The sequence below is a fragment of the Monopterus albus genome, unplaced genomic scaffold (genome assembly GCF_001952655.1).
Source record: "Monopterus albus unplaced genomic scaffold, M_albus_1.0 scaffold18.1, whole genome shotgun sequence".
Lineage (NCBI taxonomy): Eukaryota > Metazoa > Chordata > Actinopteri > Synbranchiformes > Synbranchidae > Monopterus > Monopterus albus.
Genome location: NW_018127898.1, coordinates 6,071,219 through 6,084,498, shown reverse-complemented (window position 1 = coordinate 6,084,498; position 13,280 = coordinate 6,071,219). Strand labels below are relative to the sequence as shown.

The 13,280-nt window shown below is 41.5% G+C and overlaps 1 protein-coding gene and 1 long non-coding RNA gene across 7 annotated transcripts in view; one reads left to right on the top strand and one right to left on the bottom strand.

Moving 5' to 3' along the window:
• The window catches only part of LOC109956261 (uncharacterized), a 15,621-nt gene extending 7,503 nt beyond the window's left edge, over positions 1-8,118 (top strand). The window contains exons 2-3 of the long non-coding RNA XR_002274385.1: positions 7,204-7,300; positions 7,891-8,118. This is a non-coding gene — a long non-coding RNA (uncharacterized LOC109956261). The remainder of the gene's footprint in view (positions 1-7,203; positions 7,301-7,890) is intronic.
• tafa1b (TAFA chemokine like family member 1b) overlaps positions 1-13,280 on the bottom strand; it is a 121,703-nt gene that overhangs the window by 14,924 nt on the left and 93,499 nt on the right. For all 6 annotated transcript variants that reach the window (XM_020593232.1, XM_020593230.1, XM_020593231.1 and 3 more), the window contains exon 3: positions 3,457-3,597. In XM_020593232.1, the coding sequence (XP_020448888.1) occupies positions 3,457-3,597 (141 nt within the window). The remainder of the gene's footprint in view (positions 1-3,456; positions 3,598-13,280) is intronic.

The following is a 13,280-nucleotide window of genomic DNA, read 5'->3' as shown; positions in this document are numbered from 1 at the left end:
TGATGGCCCTGCTTGTAATGAGGCAATAATGTTTTTAAGACCATAACAGGCTGCGCATCATATTCTAGCATGCTTATGATATGCTGCTTTCATTCATATCATGCATCTGTTTGATCAGTCATGTATGTGGAGGAACTGTAGCATTTCTTGTCCCTCCCCTCAACTAGCATCTATGTGTGTTGTCCCCCTGGATGGATCTCAGATGTACCATGACAACCTGCCACACTCAGCTATGTGTGCCTGCAGCCAGACAGAAGGGTTCATTCCCCATCAGTGATCAGCAGCGAGTGGGCATCTCTTGTTGAAAGACTTTATGGCTACAGCAGCTACATGGCAACACAGAATGGCAGCATGTGTGCATATAGGGCATCTGCATGCATGTGTTGAGGAAACGACTGCATATGTATGTGTGTATCTGTCCGTACTGTGGCTGAGGGCTTACATGTCTCATACACTGGGATAAAGGCAGCGGTGCAGTGATGAGTGCCTAATCTGAGTGCACGCGATCAGCGCGGCAAGGCTGGAGAGATACGAGCATTTGACTTGTTAAAAGGGATGGCCTTCACTAAGAGCCTTGTTGGGCCTAACATAACTGGGACATAGTTCTCCTTGTCAAATCTAATAATCGTTTCCCACTATAGGGATAATCTGACAGCAATCCCCACTGAGTATGACACCTCCCACCACAAGCTGTCATCACATCCCCAAATATTAATAACATCCAAATCGGTTACCACTAGCAACTGAAATGACCTCACGTGGCCTGTGTTCACAAGTTAGCAAACAGCGGACAGCGAGACTAAACTTAATGTGCTTTGATGTGTAGTTTGATGTTAATGACCAATAATTGAACACATCAGGGAGAATGTCTGTTTCTGAAAATTTGGCTAAAGATAAAGGAGTGTTCATTCAGGCTCTCTGTGTGTGTCCAAACCAAATGACCTCTGAATATACACTGTCTATTCTTTATTTAAAAATATTTATACCTATGTATATTTGGGGGGGGGCAGAACCTGTATATGGTACAGTGGTGGCAGGTGTCCCCGAGGAGCTGTTGAGATGAGCTGGGCTGCAGCATCATTCCTCATCTAGATGGAACATTAATAACACCAGGTCCTGGGGAGAAAGCTCCATCTGGGGCAGGCCAGTGCACTGCTGAGGGGACAGACCACTGACTCCACAAGTCTATAATCCCTCACACAGAGCAACGGTAGCCTGCAGGGTGCGGTTGCCAAATACACACAACTTTCAGGTGTAGCTTTTCCTAGACAATCAAAATCTCTTAACTGGAGTGCTCCCACCCCCGTATCCATTTATTTCCACACTTACTAAAAAGGTTCCTTTTAATGAAACTGTTTGTTTGTAATGTGTGACATCTCCACCTACAAATGAGCTGTTGTTATTAATCACATAATTATTTTGTCTGCCCTTCACTCCATATCCCAGGGTAGTTTTACTGTTAAATAGCCGAAATAGACAGCCCAGTTCACTTTAAAGTAGGTCAAAATGATCCAAAAGACAATGGAAATGCTCCAGCTAAAGGAAATTAAATTACTGTTATATGCCCAGTCCCCTGAACTCTTTCTGTGTGGTGCAGTGCAGTTTAGCTTGTTGCTCAGTGACTTGTCATTATCATTTTTACCACCTCTGCCTCAATTAGTGCTTGTTAATCAATACACTAACAGCAAAGATTGGCATTTCTTCCTTCTCCACCTCTGTGCCTTAGTCCATGTCATTTTATTTTTTGATTTGTATAGCTGTGTCAAACGCCTACCCACGGTCTCTTTACTTATCTTGAGGTAAAAAAGACCTGACGCACCAACTTCTATTCTCCTTTTATATTACATTTAGGTAACTTGGTTTAGTAGTGGGCAAAAAAAAAAAAAAAAGTCACAGTCTGATGTTTTTTGTCTAGGCCTGGTTTAGTGAAAAAGACATATCTGAATGAATATAAAAGGAGTCCAGTGTTCAGGAGACAGTGTCTGGTTGTCTGCCTCTCTGTACAAGGACAACACATTCTGCTAAAAAAGCTGCATCTCAAAGTCAAAGCTGTGTAAATGATTCATTCAGTAGATGTCTCCACCAAGAAGGCAAACAAAAAAATATGTTTTTGAACATAATGTCTCAAGGACTTTTATAGGGTCTCACATTTTATAGGGTTTTGGATAATTTTTTTCAGGAGAAAGTTCTTTTCTGTCATGCATGATTTATCTAATTCATATTCTAGGATCTTCTTGAGTGTCAGCTGTGGCTAGCCAATGCCATGAATCCCACTGAGCAGGCCTGTCTGGTCCTTTGTGTAACGTCCTTCATAATGAAGATAATTTGGTGTCATTTCTTTACAAGAGGGCAGTCAGAGAGATGACTTTAATCTCTGTTGATGGTGGAGGTGAAAAGACTGAGACTGAGGAGCAGTAGTTTGAACGGTGCTCTGCAGTTCTGTCTCAGCAGACTTGTCAACTTTTTTTCTTCTCAAGGAGCTGCCTCTCTCTGATTGTTTTTCTCAGGTGAAGTAATTCAGATGCACTGGCCTAGAGCTTCCCTGACTTGTGTTTATTAGTTATTCATTTCCACCAGCCTGAATTGCCTTGGGCAATGTGATCTGCAACATACTCCCTGCTCAGGTGTTTAGCAGCCCAAATGGATCATCTTCTACCTCCAGTGATGCAGGGCAGCACATTACTTGGGGGTTCGTAATGGTTGAATGCATTTTTATTATTAGGAAAATCAGAGACAGCATAAGAAATTATATTGGAATGTGTAGGCCTTGGTCAGACATTTGTACAAAAGCACATGAAGAGTAAACATTTTTAAATGTAATGGTAGTGATAATCCCATCTTACATTTTGAATATGTAATCTTCAGTGATAAAAGAAGTATTCAAATCATTTACTTAAACAGAAGTAGCAATGTCACGCAAGATGTAAAGGTCTTGCATTTTAACATTTTTAAGTAACAGTACATTATCTAATTAACTAGCAAACTAATTTTACACATTGTCTGATAAAACAAGTGAAGACGGGACAGGACGTGATGTATCTCTGCTATCCCACCCACCTCGATGACAGTCTGGTACCTACAGTGATTCTGTTGTGATTCCAGCTTCCCTAGCCTGTGTTTTCAAAATCAGGTCCGTAAATTAGCCCCACCTGCCACCTAGTGAAGGCTATTTACTAAATATATCATCAGAAAAGAACATCAGTAGTGGATAATTCCGTGTACCTAGATTATATTAAATTGCTTTTTTATGTCAGCATCCCTGTCTGCACATGATAACTATGCCATTAGGTTCCTCTGCTCTACTTATAGGACATAGGACGTCCTATGATGGCACTGAATGTTGGTGCCAGATGTAATTTGTACATAATCAGACATATAAGAAGTTTTCCTCAAAAGAGACTTCACGTGTAAATAGTCAGCAATAGCACAGTGTTAAAACCCATCAGATGTCCTCACCATCCACACAGGAGGGTTTGTTGCGTGTTGTTCCAGCCACTTTTCCCGGTAAACAGGAGCACTTGACTGTCTGCGAACGCTCCTCAATGCGATTCTTGTTACAGCATCGGTGGGCGGCAATCACCTCACATGTACCACCCTCTGCAGAAAAACACAGAGGGCAACACAGAGTCAGTACATGTGACATTGACTATACTGTACATTATACAATGTTTGTAACAATCCAAAGGAAGGACAATAATATGAATAAAAGATTGGGGAACCTTGACAACCTCACATCATATCACATGAGGCACGCTGCCTCCTCTTGGGCACTTACAGTGTGAGTATGTGTAACAAATTGGCCCTAGAGGCATCTTAATTATATAATCTAATTGCCTCTCGCTCAGTGTTGGCTGTCTTCACACCACACCAATCAGTCCATGATGAACATCACACAATATATTTAGTATTAATGTGCCTGTCTTTGCACCCTTGATACTTTCCATGTGTTGTATGATTTAGGAGGATGGTTCGTTTGACTGAGCTCCTCTAGTAAAACCTGGCAGTCGTGAACCTTATAGTCCCAAGATAAAGTACTGTACTACTGTTTGTACTTTCCTGGTTTTCTTCACTAAAGTCATAAATATCAACAAACACAATATTTCTAAGCTGATAAAACACAGTCATGATCTTTCATGCCACTACTTTATCCACCATCAGTTAGTATGTTTAATGGGTGTGTTCAATAAAGACAGGAAAGATCATGACTGTTGTGTTTTATCAGCTTAGAAATAATGTGTTTGTTGATATTTGTGACTTTGGTGAAGACCAGATCACATTTCATGACCAATGTATACAGAAAACCAGCAAATTGCAAACAGTGCCTTTACCTTTTCTTGTGACTGTAGGTGGATGACATGTTTGAATCTCAGGACTGAGCCAATACAGATTTGGGCTATACTATACTAATGCATTAACTCCAAAACATAGGTGACATTAGTCAGAGCAAGTGCTGTACAATAGGTCGCAGTTTGACAAAGGGAAATAGCCAAAAAAAATCCAGTGAAATGAGAAGGTGAAATGTGCCGTTGGTGGTGCTGGGTCAAAATAACAATGGGGAGGATTGTCCAGGGGAGGAGGAGGGGCAATTCTGAAATGAGCAAGACGGGTGGAGAAAGAAAGTGCTAGAGGACAAGGTGCGTCTGGCTGCCAGGGACTGGCCATGCCTGTGAGTAATGAGGGAGTCACTGGAAGTGCCCCCTTCACACAATTATAAAGTGTGGGGCTAATGCAGCCAGCGGAGCTACAGGAGAGAGCCCCTCCATCACCACTCTCCCCTTTCCTTGTGCCCCAGGAAAAACTCTTTATCATCCCATGACAGCCACTGCAACAGACACCAGCATCCCACAATTAAACTGGAGCTCATACCAGGACAGAGGAGAGGTGAGGAGAGGAGAACTTATCCTCCTTGATGTATAGGAACAATAGTGTAAAAACAACCAAATACCACATTCCATCTTTTCTGTGTATTATTTCACTTAGCTGTACCAAGTTTTAAAGAGGATATCCTGCTGCGGTGAGAAGAAGCATTTACTTCCACTGACATGACAACAACCGGTGTGTGTCTCTCTGGCTGGACTGGTTGTGCAAATGCTTGAAATGGCTCAGGTCATGAATTACAAAGCTGAGCTCCCAGTAGCCCAGAGAAGTTTGGCAACAGTTTTCTTCTCCCATTCCCATCAATGCCTGTTGTGGCCAGACCAAAGGCCGAGTCCTGGATTAAAAGCCAAACATTTGTAGTCCTGCTGGGCCGTGCTGTCGTGTAGTATTAATGTCACTCTCTCAGTGCTTGTTGTTAGATGTTTCTGGGCAGGAGGAGGCAGAACACAGACTACAAAAGTGAAGAGAAAATTCCTTTGCGTGTGCTAAAACCCCAAACCCCACAATGCGTTGGCTTGTTGAATATTTTACTGACACCTTCCAACCTGTAGACTTGCTTTCAAGTTGAAGCATATCTCTGAAAAAGTGCGAACTTTACTTTGCATCATAAATACTGAATTGGTCTGAGTTCCCTCTGTTCCCTCTGTTTGGAGGTTAGCACTACAGAAGTGTAACCAGCAAACATCTGACGAGGGACAAACGTAGCCCTTTTGATATGCATATCATTTGTTTGAGTGTGACTTTTCCTGATCTGTAACTGTTTGGGTTTTCAATGAGACAAAAGCAAGTTTTTGTATCAAATATTCATGGGCTGGCACGCCCTGATAGCCAAATGGTTACAGCGTGGTGCACCATATACCCAGGCATAGTGTGTGTGTTGGCGACCTTTGTCACAGGTCCTTTCCTCTGTCTCCCCTGTTTCCACTTTAAAAAACAATACATAAAAACAAAACTATGTACAAAAATATGGTATGATTGGCAAAATAATCATTAGTAATAATCAATAATAAATTATCTGTCAGACTAAAGCTTGTAAAAACACTAGATTATTAAAAACGATTTTTCAGTGGAATATTGTGAATGTGGTTTATGTTTAAACTTCTGACTGAATAAATCTAATGCGGACAGAACATTTTATGATTATTCTTAACTTTGGCATGATTATTATAATTATTGCCAGTGGAATTTGGGAACCCCCCCCCCCCCCCCCCCCCACCAACCACCACCACTACCAATCTAGTTGTCCATGGACAAACACATTTCTGGGTGGACATTAGATGTGATCACAATGAACCATCTGGTATGTGAAGGAGGGAGCAGTGTAAGTGACTTCACGATGACTCTGCCGGGCCAGTCCAGAGAACCACTTAGATGACAAATGGCCATTTGGACTAGACATAATCCCATCCAGGTAGATGGATGCTCAGGGTGAGGTAAAGGACCTTCCATTATGCGTCTGAGTATGTGTGGGTTTGTTTATTTGCAAACTTGTGGTGTTTTACAATGGATATTTTTTGCTCACGTGCACAGTGGTAACATTCTGGTACGCCATGGGATTATAACAATTTAAGACATGACTGCATGGAGTGATGGATGTAGTGCTTGGAGCCTGTCAGACAGCTAAAGGGGTTAAACCAGCCTGCTAAGATGGAGTAAAGCTGTGCACTCTAGCCTTTAGAGGAGGTGAAGGGCATCAATGGGACTAGTGAGTGGTCATTTTTCTCTCAGCAGCCCACAGTGACAGCAGCCATTAAATGACTAGATGAGGTGATTATGTTTAAGGAAATCAATGCTTCATTGTTTTCACTTTAGCCCAACAGCCAATTAGGAGCTGTTAATGAAGGATGGTTGTAAAATCTGGAAATAGATAAATGGAAAAAAAAAAACTCAAGCTTAGAGTGTTAGCAGCAGGTCAGGGTGAGTTTGAGATCTGACAAGTGGGAAATGTTATCAGACATTTTGCATAATTACACTTTAAGCATACATAAATGTACCATACTGGTCCAAATATGAGAAGGTTTTTTTATTCATCCTACAGTATATTTGAGGACTAGACAATAATATGTTCAAAACATCAGATGTTCGGATGTTCTTTTTGAATGGACACTTTACACCTTAATGTTGCAAGGCCATGGGTCCTTCAGTATGACCATAATGAGATGTTTATAATACATTTCTATTCAGCCCTAAACGTGTTTTGGTAGCCCATGTTAACGTACAGGACTTTCGGAATGCTTGTCAATGTGGGGGTTTTCTGCCACCGAGGAAATAAATTCATGACAAGTGAAAATGACTTCATGGCATCTCCTGTTGTCTTTATTGCAGAAACGGACCATGGACAGAATCATCTGGCATCAGAATTACCACGGTCACAGAACATAATGACGGTCTGAAAACAGGCTAAACGCTGGAAAAAATAATTGTGAGTGCTTCCGAAAACTTGGCAAAATAGTGTGTCAGTATGTGACCGATATGTCAGATATGTTAAACTTTAATGGTACTAGTTCATGTTTCACATTTATGTGGGAAAGCCTGCACAGAAGAGACTCATCTCTCCTTGGATTAGGAGTATCTCAGGGAAACGGGTGCTTGAAAAGTGGTGAGCCGGTCTTATATTTAGGCCGGTAAACCTAAAATTCTTAAAACCCATGTATAAACTCAAGGTCACAGTAACCCATGACAATTTATTCACCAAAAGTCTCCAGGCTCACATGAATGAAGGAGACAGTTTCTTTTCAACCTTTGAGTGACAAAGAGCATATGCTACAGGCACCTGATTTCTTTCTGATCTCACCACAGCTGGCAATTTTCTGACACTGAGATCCAGTCAGTGCAAGTGGAATGACAATGTCACCACAGAAAAACAAACTGCGTCCCCTACACCTTGGCTCAGTGTCAGCATCAGCAACTATAATCTATGCAGAGTGGCCGAGAGCAGTAATCACTGACTCACCACCGTCAAGCATTTATGTCAACTTTCTCTCTCTCTCTCGCTTTCTCTGACTGCTACAGTTATTAAGTAATGACATATGGCCAAGGAAGAGAACACGGCAGCCGGGAAAACTTCAGCTTTTCAAGGTTTCTTCATAACAACTTAATCAGTGCATACTCAGGTGAAAATGACTCTTTTCCACTAGCACACTGGAGTGCCTGCTTTGTTTTGCCAGCCAGGAAGATGCTGAATCAACCACAGTCCAGCTTTCTTCACAATCCGTCCTTCTCCGTGCGGTTATTGTTGTTCCCCAGTGCTGCTATTTAACTCACAGCTATACACTGTCTTAGTGCTGCTAATTGTCAATTTACATCTCAGGTGGCAACAGCAATTATGTCAGTAAATGCTGTCAGTGTTTATTTGCCATCAGTGAATAAATGCAGACATGTGTAGAGCTAAGAAATGTAAATTTGGCTCTCGCTTCTTATTCAAGAAGCAGAGTGAGAGCTGCATTTCAAAGTATTGCTGAAAATGATGCACATTTGGAAGAGAAATTGAGACTTTCACCCGCACTTAATGCTTTTCTGCAAGAGAAGGAAGTTACTTTGTACTTTGTTCCAGAGAAGTCAATTCAAAGCCCCACAAACTTTTATTAAGCGGCAGATTGTTTATTGAGCCGGTTAATTTCTGTCAACTTTTGTGTTATTTAAGTCATAATGCATAATTAAAATGACCCCTTTTTATGACTCACAGTTTTCAACATAATGAAATGCATCTTGAACTGAGAAGTTGTAGGATATGTCCAGAATTTAAAACGCTCCATTCTTTCTCTATTAGTTTTATGTTTGTCACATTTGAGGGTAGAAAAAAGGAGGATATTAATGATCAGCTTCAAGAGGCACAGGCACTGAAGTGGCTGTGGGCCAGCTGTCCCCCTGCATATATGTTTAATGATGCTCATCAGAAGTTTGCTTTTCATTACTTAAACATCAAGCTGGAACTTCATGAACACTCCCCCCGATTGCTTAGGCTAATGTTTAAACACCCTACAAAGCACTGTCGAGTGGATTCCAAATGGAGGCCTTAGAGGCAGTGCCAGGGAACAACTTTTCATGTCCTTCCTCTTGGCAGCTGATACGGTTTATATATTTTATCACAATTTACACAACCCTCGTTGACTAATCACATTCCTCTGCTTCTGTAACACTGCCAGTTAAAATGAATGGTATGTGAAGCAAAATTAGAATTAGACCTCACTGCTACAGTATAATTTCATGGTGGAGTATATCACTTCTGTGGTGCTAATGCCCTGTAAATCACACCTCCTGTAGTATGGAGGTGATGTGTGAACCAGCAAGAGTAAGAGAAAAGCAGGGAGGGACCACATGCATAGTGCATAGTATTTCTGTGCATGTACCACAATGCATCACTGAATGGAGGTGCCAGTGTTGGTGTGTACCTATGAGAAAGAGTTGTTTGGTGGTAAAAGCATCATGAAGTCCTCTTGTTGTTTGGACTTCTTTGCAGTGCTGACATTCTCCCGGTGTTTGAGAGTAAATCGTCCAGTAAGGCTTGAGCCCCAGCTACTCATTCTCACTGTGAAGCCCTTTCCCAGAGAGCTGACTCCTGCCAATGAATAATAAAAAGTAGCCTCAAGGAGGGAGGCTACCACAGGAGCCTGCACCATTCAGTGCAAAACACATCTAAAGAAGTGGGTGGAAAGCCAGCTTTAGGATATTTTATAGTGCAACCTGTCTTGGAGAGTAACAAACAAAATGCTCCAAGGGACAGTTAACCATTATTTATCAAATCTAAAAAACCTTTTGACCCATGTGTCACTGATGCATCTGGAGCTGGAGTGGTTTCACCATTTATCAAGTGCCCATCAGCACCCTGCTGAAATGATCCATATGGTTTCCTGACCTCAGCAGGAGCGAAGGCTTCAGGTTGGTTTCTCACTGACTCTTCTGTGGCCTGGATTTCACTTTCCTCCTGAGGCAGCATCACCCACAGTAATGAGAGTAGACAAACAAGTGTACAAAGAAGTTATAGTAGGGGCTGGCTCTACCACAAACCTGAGGGAGGGATGAGGAGAGGGGGACCAAGTCGGTGAGAGGGAGAGAGGGAGGAGATGAGAGAAAGACACTCTGGAGCTCAAGCTGACTGTCAGAAACCACTGACTCTACTATAGCGGAGTCACACAAATCACAATGCCGTTTTTTCCCCTCTGCTGGCATAGCGTACTTCTGAATCTAACTACACTTCTAGAGAATACTGAATACTGCTCTACTACAGTTTGATAAATGAAGAAAAATCTAGGGGGGAAATGACATTAACAAAAAGAATCTTATGCTTTGCACCTTGCTTTTGACCAGTATTCCTTATGCAAGGAGACATGTAATTTGACTCCAGTTTAAAGAAAAGGATATAGTGCAATAATTGCACCATTGGTGGTAATAGTCCTGACATCATTAACAGGTAATTCCATTAGTATGAATAAGAGATGCGAGGTGCTGCTGGCCACGGCCCTGGTCGATTCTTAATCACCTGTATGGGTTTCCTCTCGTGGGCCTGTATGACTCCAATGCTCACATCTTTATGGTTATTAGAGTTAACGATTGCTGCGTGCCTCATTTACCAGGCCTCTATCAATAGCAGTTCAACACCATGAAATTACCCCAGTCCAGAGAGAGCAGTGTGACAAACTGGATTAAGAAGGGCTCTCTAATGCCCTGGCACATATAACACTCCGTGTCACAAGAAGACACGCTGCCCAAACTCAAGTCTGGTGAAAGGAAGGGCACTAGAGGGGCTGTTGACAACCAGTAAAGTTTAAATGTCAATTCAGGCTTTTATTACCCACATGGTTATTCTGAAAAATTAACCACTTTGATTCCTTTACTGATGAATGAAATAAGGGAGGTTAATAATGGTAAATTTATGCAGGATGTAACCTATGTCTCTAGTCATTCAGGTGTAACAATAACTTTGTTGGATACTCTTTTAAATGTGCTTTCATCATAAAAACTGGCTGAACATGGCAGTGATGGCTTGTGTTCCTTTACTTACATCTCACTTATCTTATTACATAACGGGAGAATGAGGCCAGAATTACTGTAGTGCAGAACCAGAAACACTATAATACAGAATTTACTGTATGCTGTCACACTTGTGTAAAGAGACGCAGTAAATAAAGCCAGCAAACCTCTATTTATCACTTCATCTGACTTCTGACCTCTCATCTGGTGTGTGTAGGCATGTTTACACTCTTGTGTCTTTATAAACCAACACAAGCACAACCCCACTCGTGTTTTATAGCACCCTGCAGTACAGCTGACGGTGCCTGACCTCTATCCAATGTCTATATGACACAGGTCACTGCTCACTCTAAATGAGAGCTGAATGGTGAAATGAGCAACTAAATTGTCCATTCAAAATCACAAACCTGCCTTTTGAATGGCACCTTTGAGCTGCCTTCCAAAAGTAACCTTCCTTGGGAGAAAACAGTTGGATGCTGTGAGCCCTAGAAAATGTCCTTAATATCACCCATGAATTTCAGTTCACCTTTTTCGGAAAGGGGGGGGGGTTCAAAGGATATGAATGAAGTTCGGGGGGGGGGGTTCAAAAGATATGAATAAAGTTGTGAAAATGACTAAAAGTAAAGTTACAGCATACTGTATAGGATTGTTTGTTATGACACAGGGTGACTGCATGGAGGAGGTGTGATGCATGGTGGCTGTCTCAACCAGCAATCACACCATACTGGAATGACATGCCGCTCTTGGATCAGGCAAGGTCTGCCTGGATTGCACACAATGCATTATCTATTATGCATAATGCATCAGCAGGCAAATTACGGATGCATACAAACATTCCCAGAGTAGTGTATGTGGAAAAAGGGCACTTTGCTGTGCAAATAATCTGCTCACTTTTATGTAAGGCCAAGCAATCAGGGAGCCTCCTGATTTTGCATAACAGGGCACAAAATGCAGTAAATGTTAATAAGTTCATATCCCTCTTACTGGTATGTTTGCATGTTTTAATGTTGCCTTTTCTGCATTAAGACAGTGGGTTAAAGCACATCATCTGTTAATGTTTATTTGTTTTTTCATTTGTCCAATCAAGTATTTATTTATTTTATTCTATATACTTTCAGGCACAAATATCATTTCAGTGCATGAACACACAGGCTGTAGAAACACATAAGTCCAGGCTGTCAGTGCAGTGTGGGCACAAAGCTGTGAAAAGCGACTCTGCTTTGCCATGTAACTGGTTGAGGCCCTTTTTAGCTAAAGCAGTTTGGTCTTAAATGTGTACAGCCTTGCTAACTACAAACGTATTCTACAGAGGTGTCAAATACAGAGGATCTATTAATGAAAGCTTATAGCTCCTGCACATGTTCTAGGATTGAATGCCTACTGTATATTCTCTATAGACCCAGTGCCATTGCCTGACATGTACATGGCAGCGTTTTCTGCTACTTTTTAAAAACAGATACTAGCTTTTAAATGATGCATTTGTGAGCTGAAAATTGTACTGAAGTGTACTGAAGAGCACTGATCACTTCCCAAAGACGTCTAGATGAGGATCAATCTAAGCAAGAGAAAAATTGAGGAAAATCGATGTGCTAAACGCTTTGCTCCTGTTTGACAGTGCAGAGTAACAATGCCTGATGTGGCATTTAGCGGCTGACCTTGCTTTCAGAGGCACAGATAGGAAAGTGTCTGTCACTAAAGGATCGTGAAGCTGTCATAAAGAGCTATAATATATCAAATAAACTGATCAGCCGTCAGTCATTTTTTCATACCTACTGATAGGACAAACACTTAAGAATCACTTGATTCATGTTTTTTAATCATTATATCAATCCATGGATTCAAAGGGATCACGAATACACAATTAAATGTGCCAAAGAAAGGGAGGACATTCATATGGAAGCTCAGTATATGAGCTAATAATGTTTACCCGCTATTTGGAGCCAATGAGGGCTCATCAGGCCATGCCGTCATAAATTTTCAGAGCCCCACAATAAGCAACACCATTTTCCAGACCTAACCTACCATTGACACAAAGCATCCCTGAACGCTATCCTCACCCAACCAAAGAGCAGATATGTGACTAGACACCCAGCATCTGTATTATATTTACTCATGCTAAGCAGTGGCTGGTCCAGCTGGCTTGTAATGGCAGTCACCTCTGAGAGCCAGGTCTGCTTAGTTATCCAATGTCTGATGCTGTTCTAGCAAGATTGTCTAACAAAAGAAGATTATTAACAATTCAATATCTGATACAATATTGACTTAAGTTATATTGTCAACATCACAGTAATTACATGTCAACATTTTAAGTGAAACCAATAATCGACCTCTGTCACTTTTTGTGTACAAATGAGTATAAAATGATGAATGAAAAAAATATTCCCCACTAGCACCCCCCCCCCCCCCCTTTGGGGCCACTCCTGCATCACTTC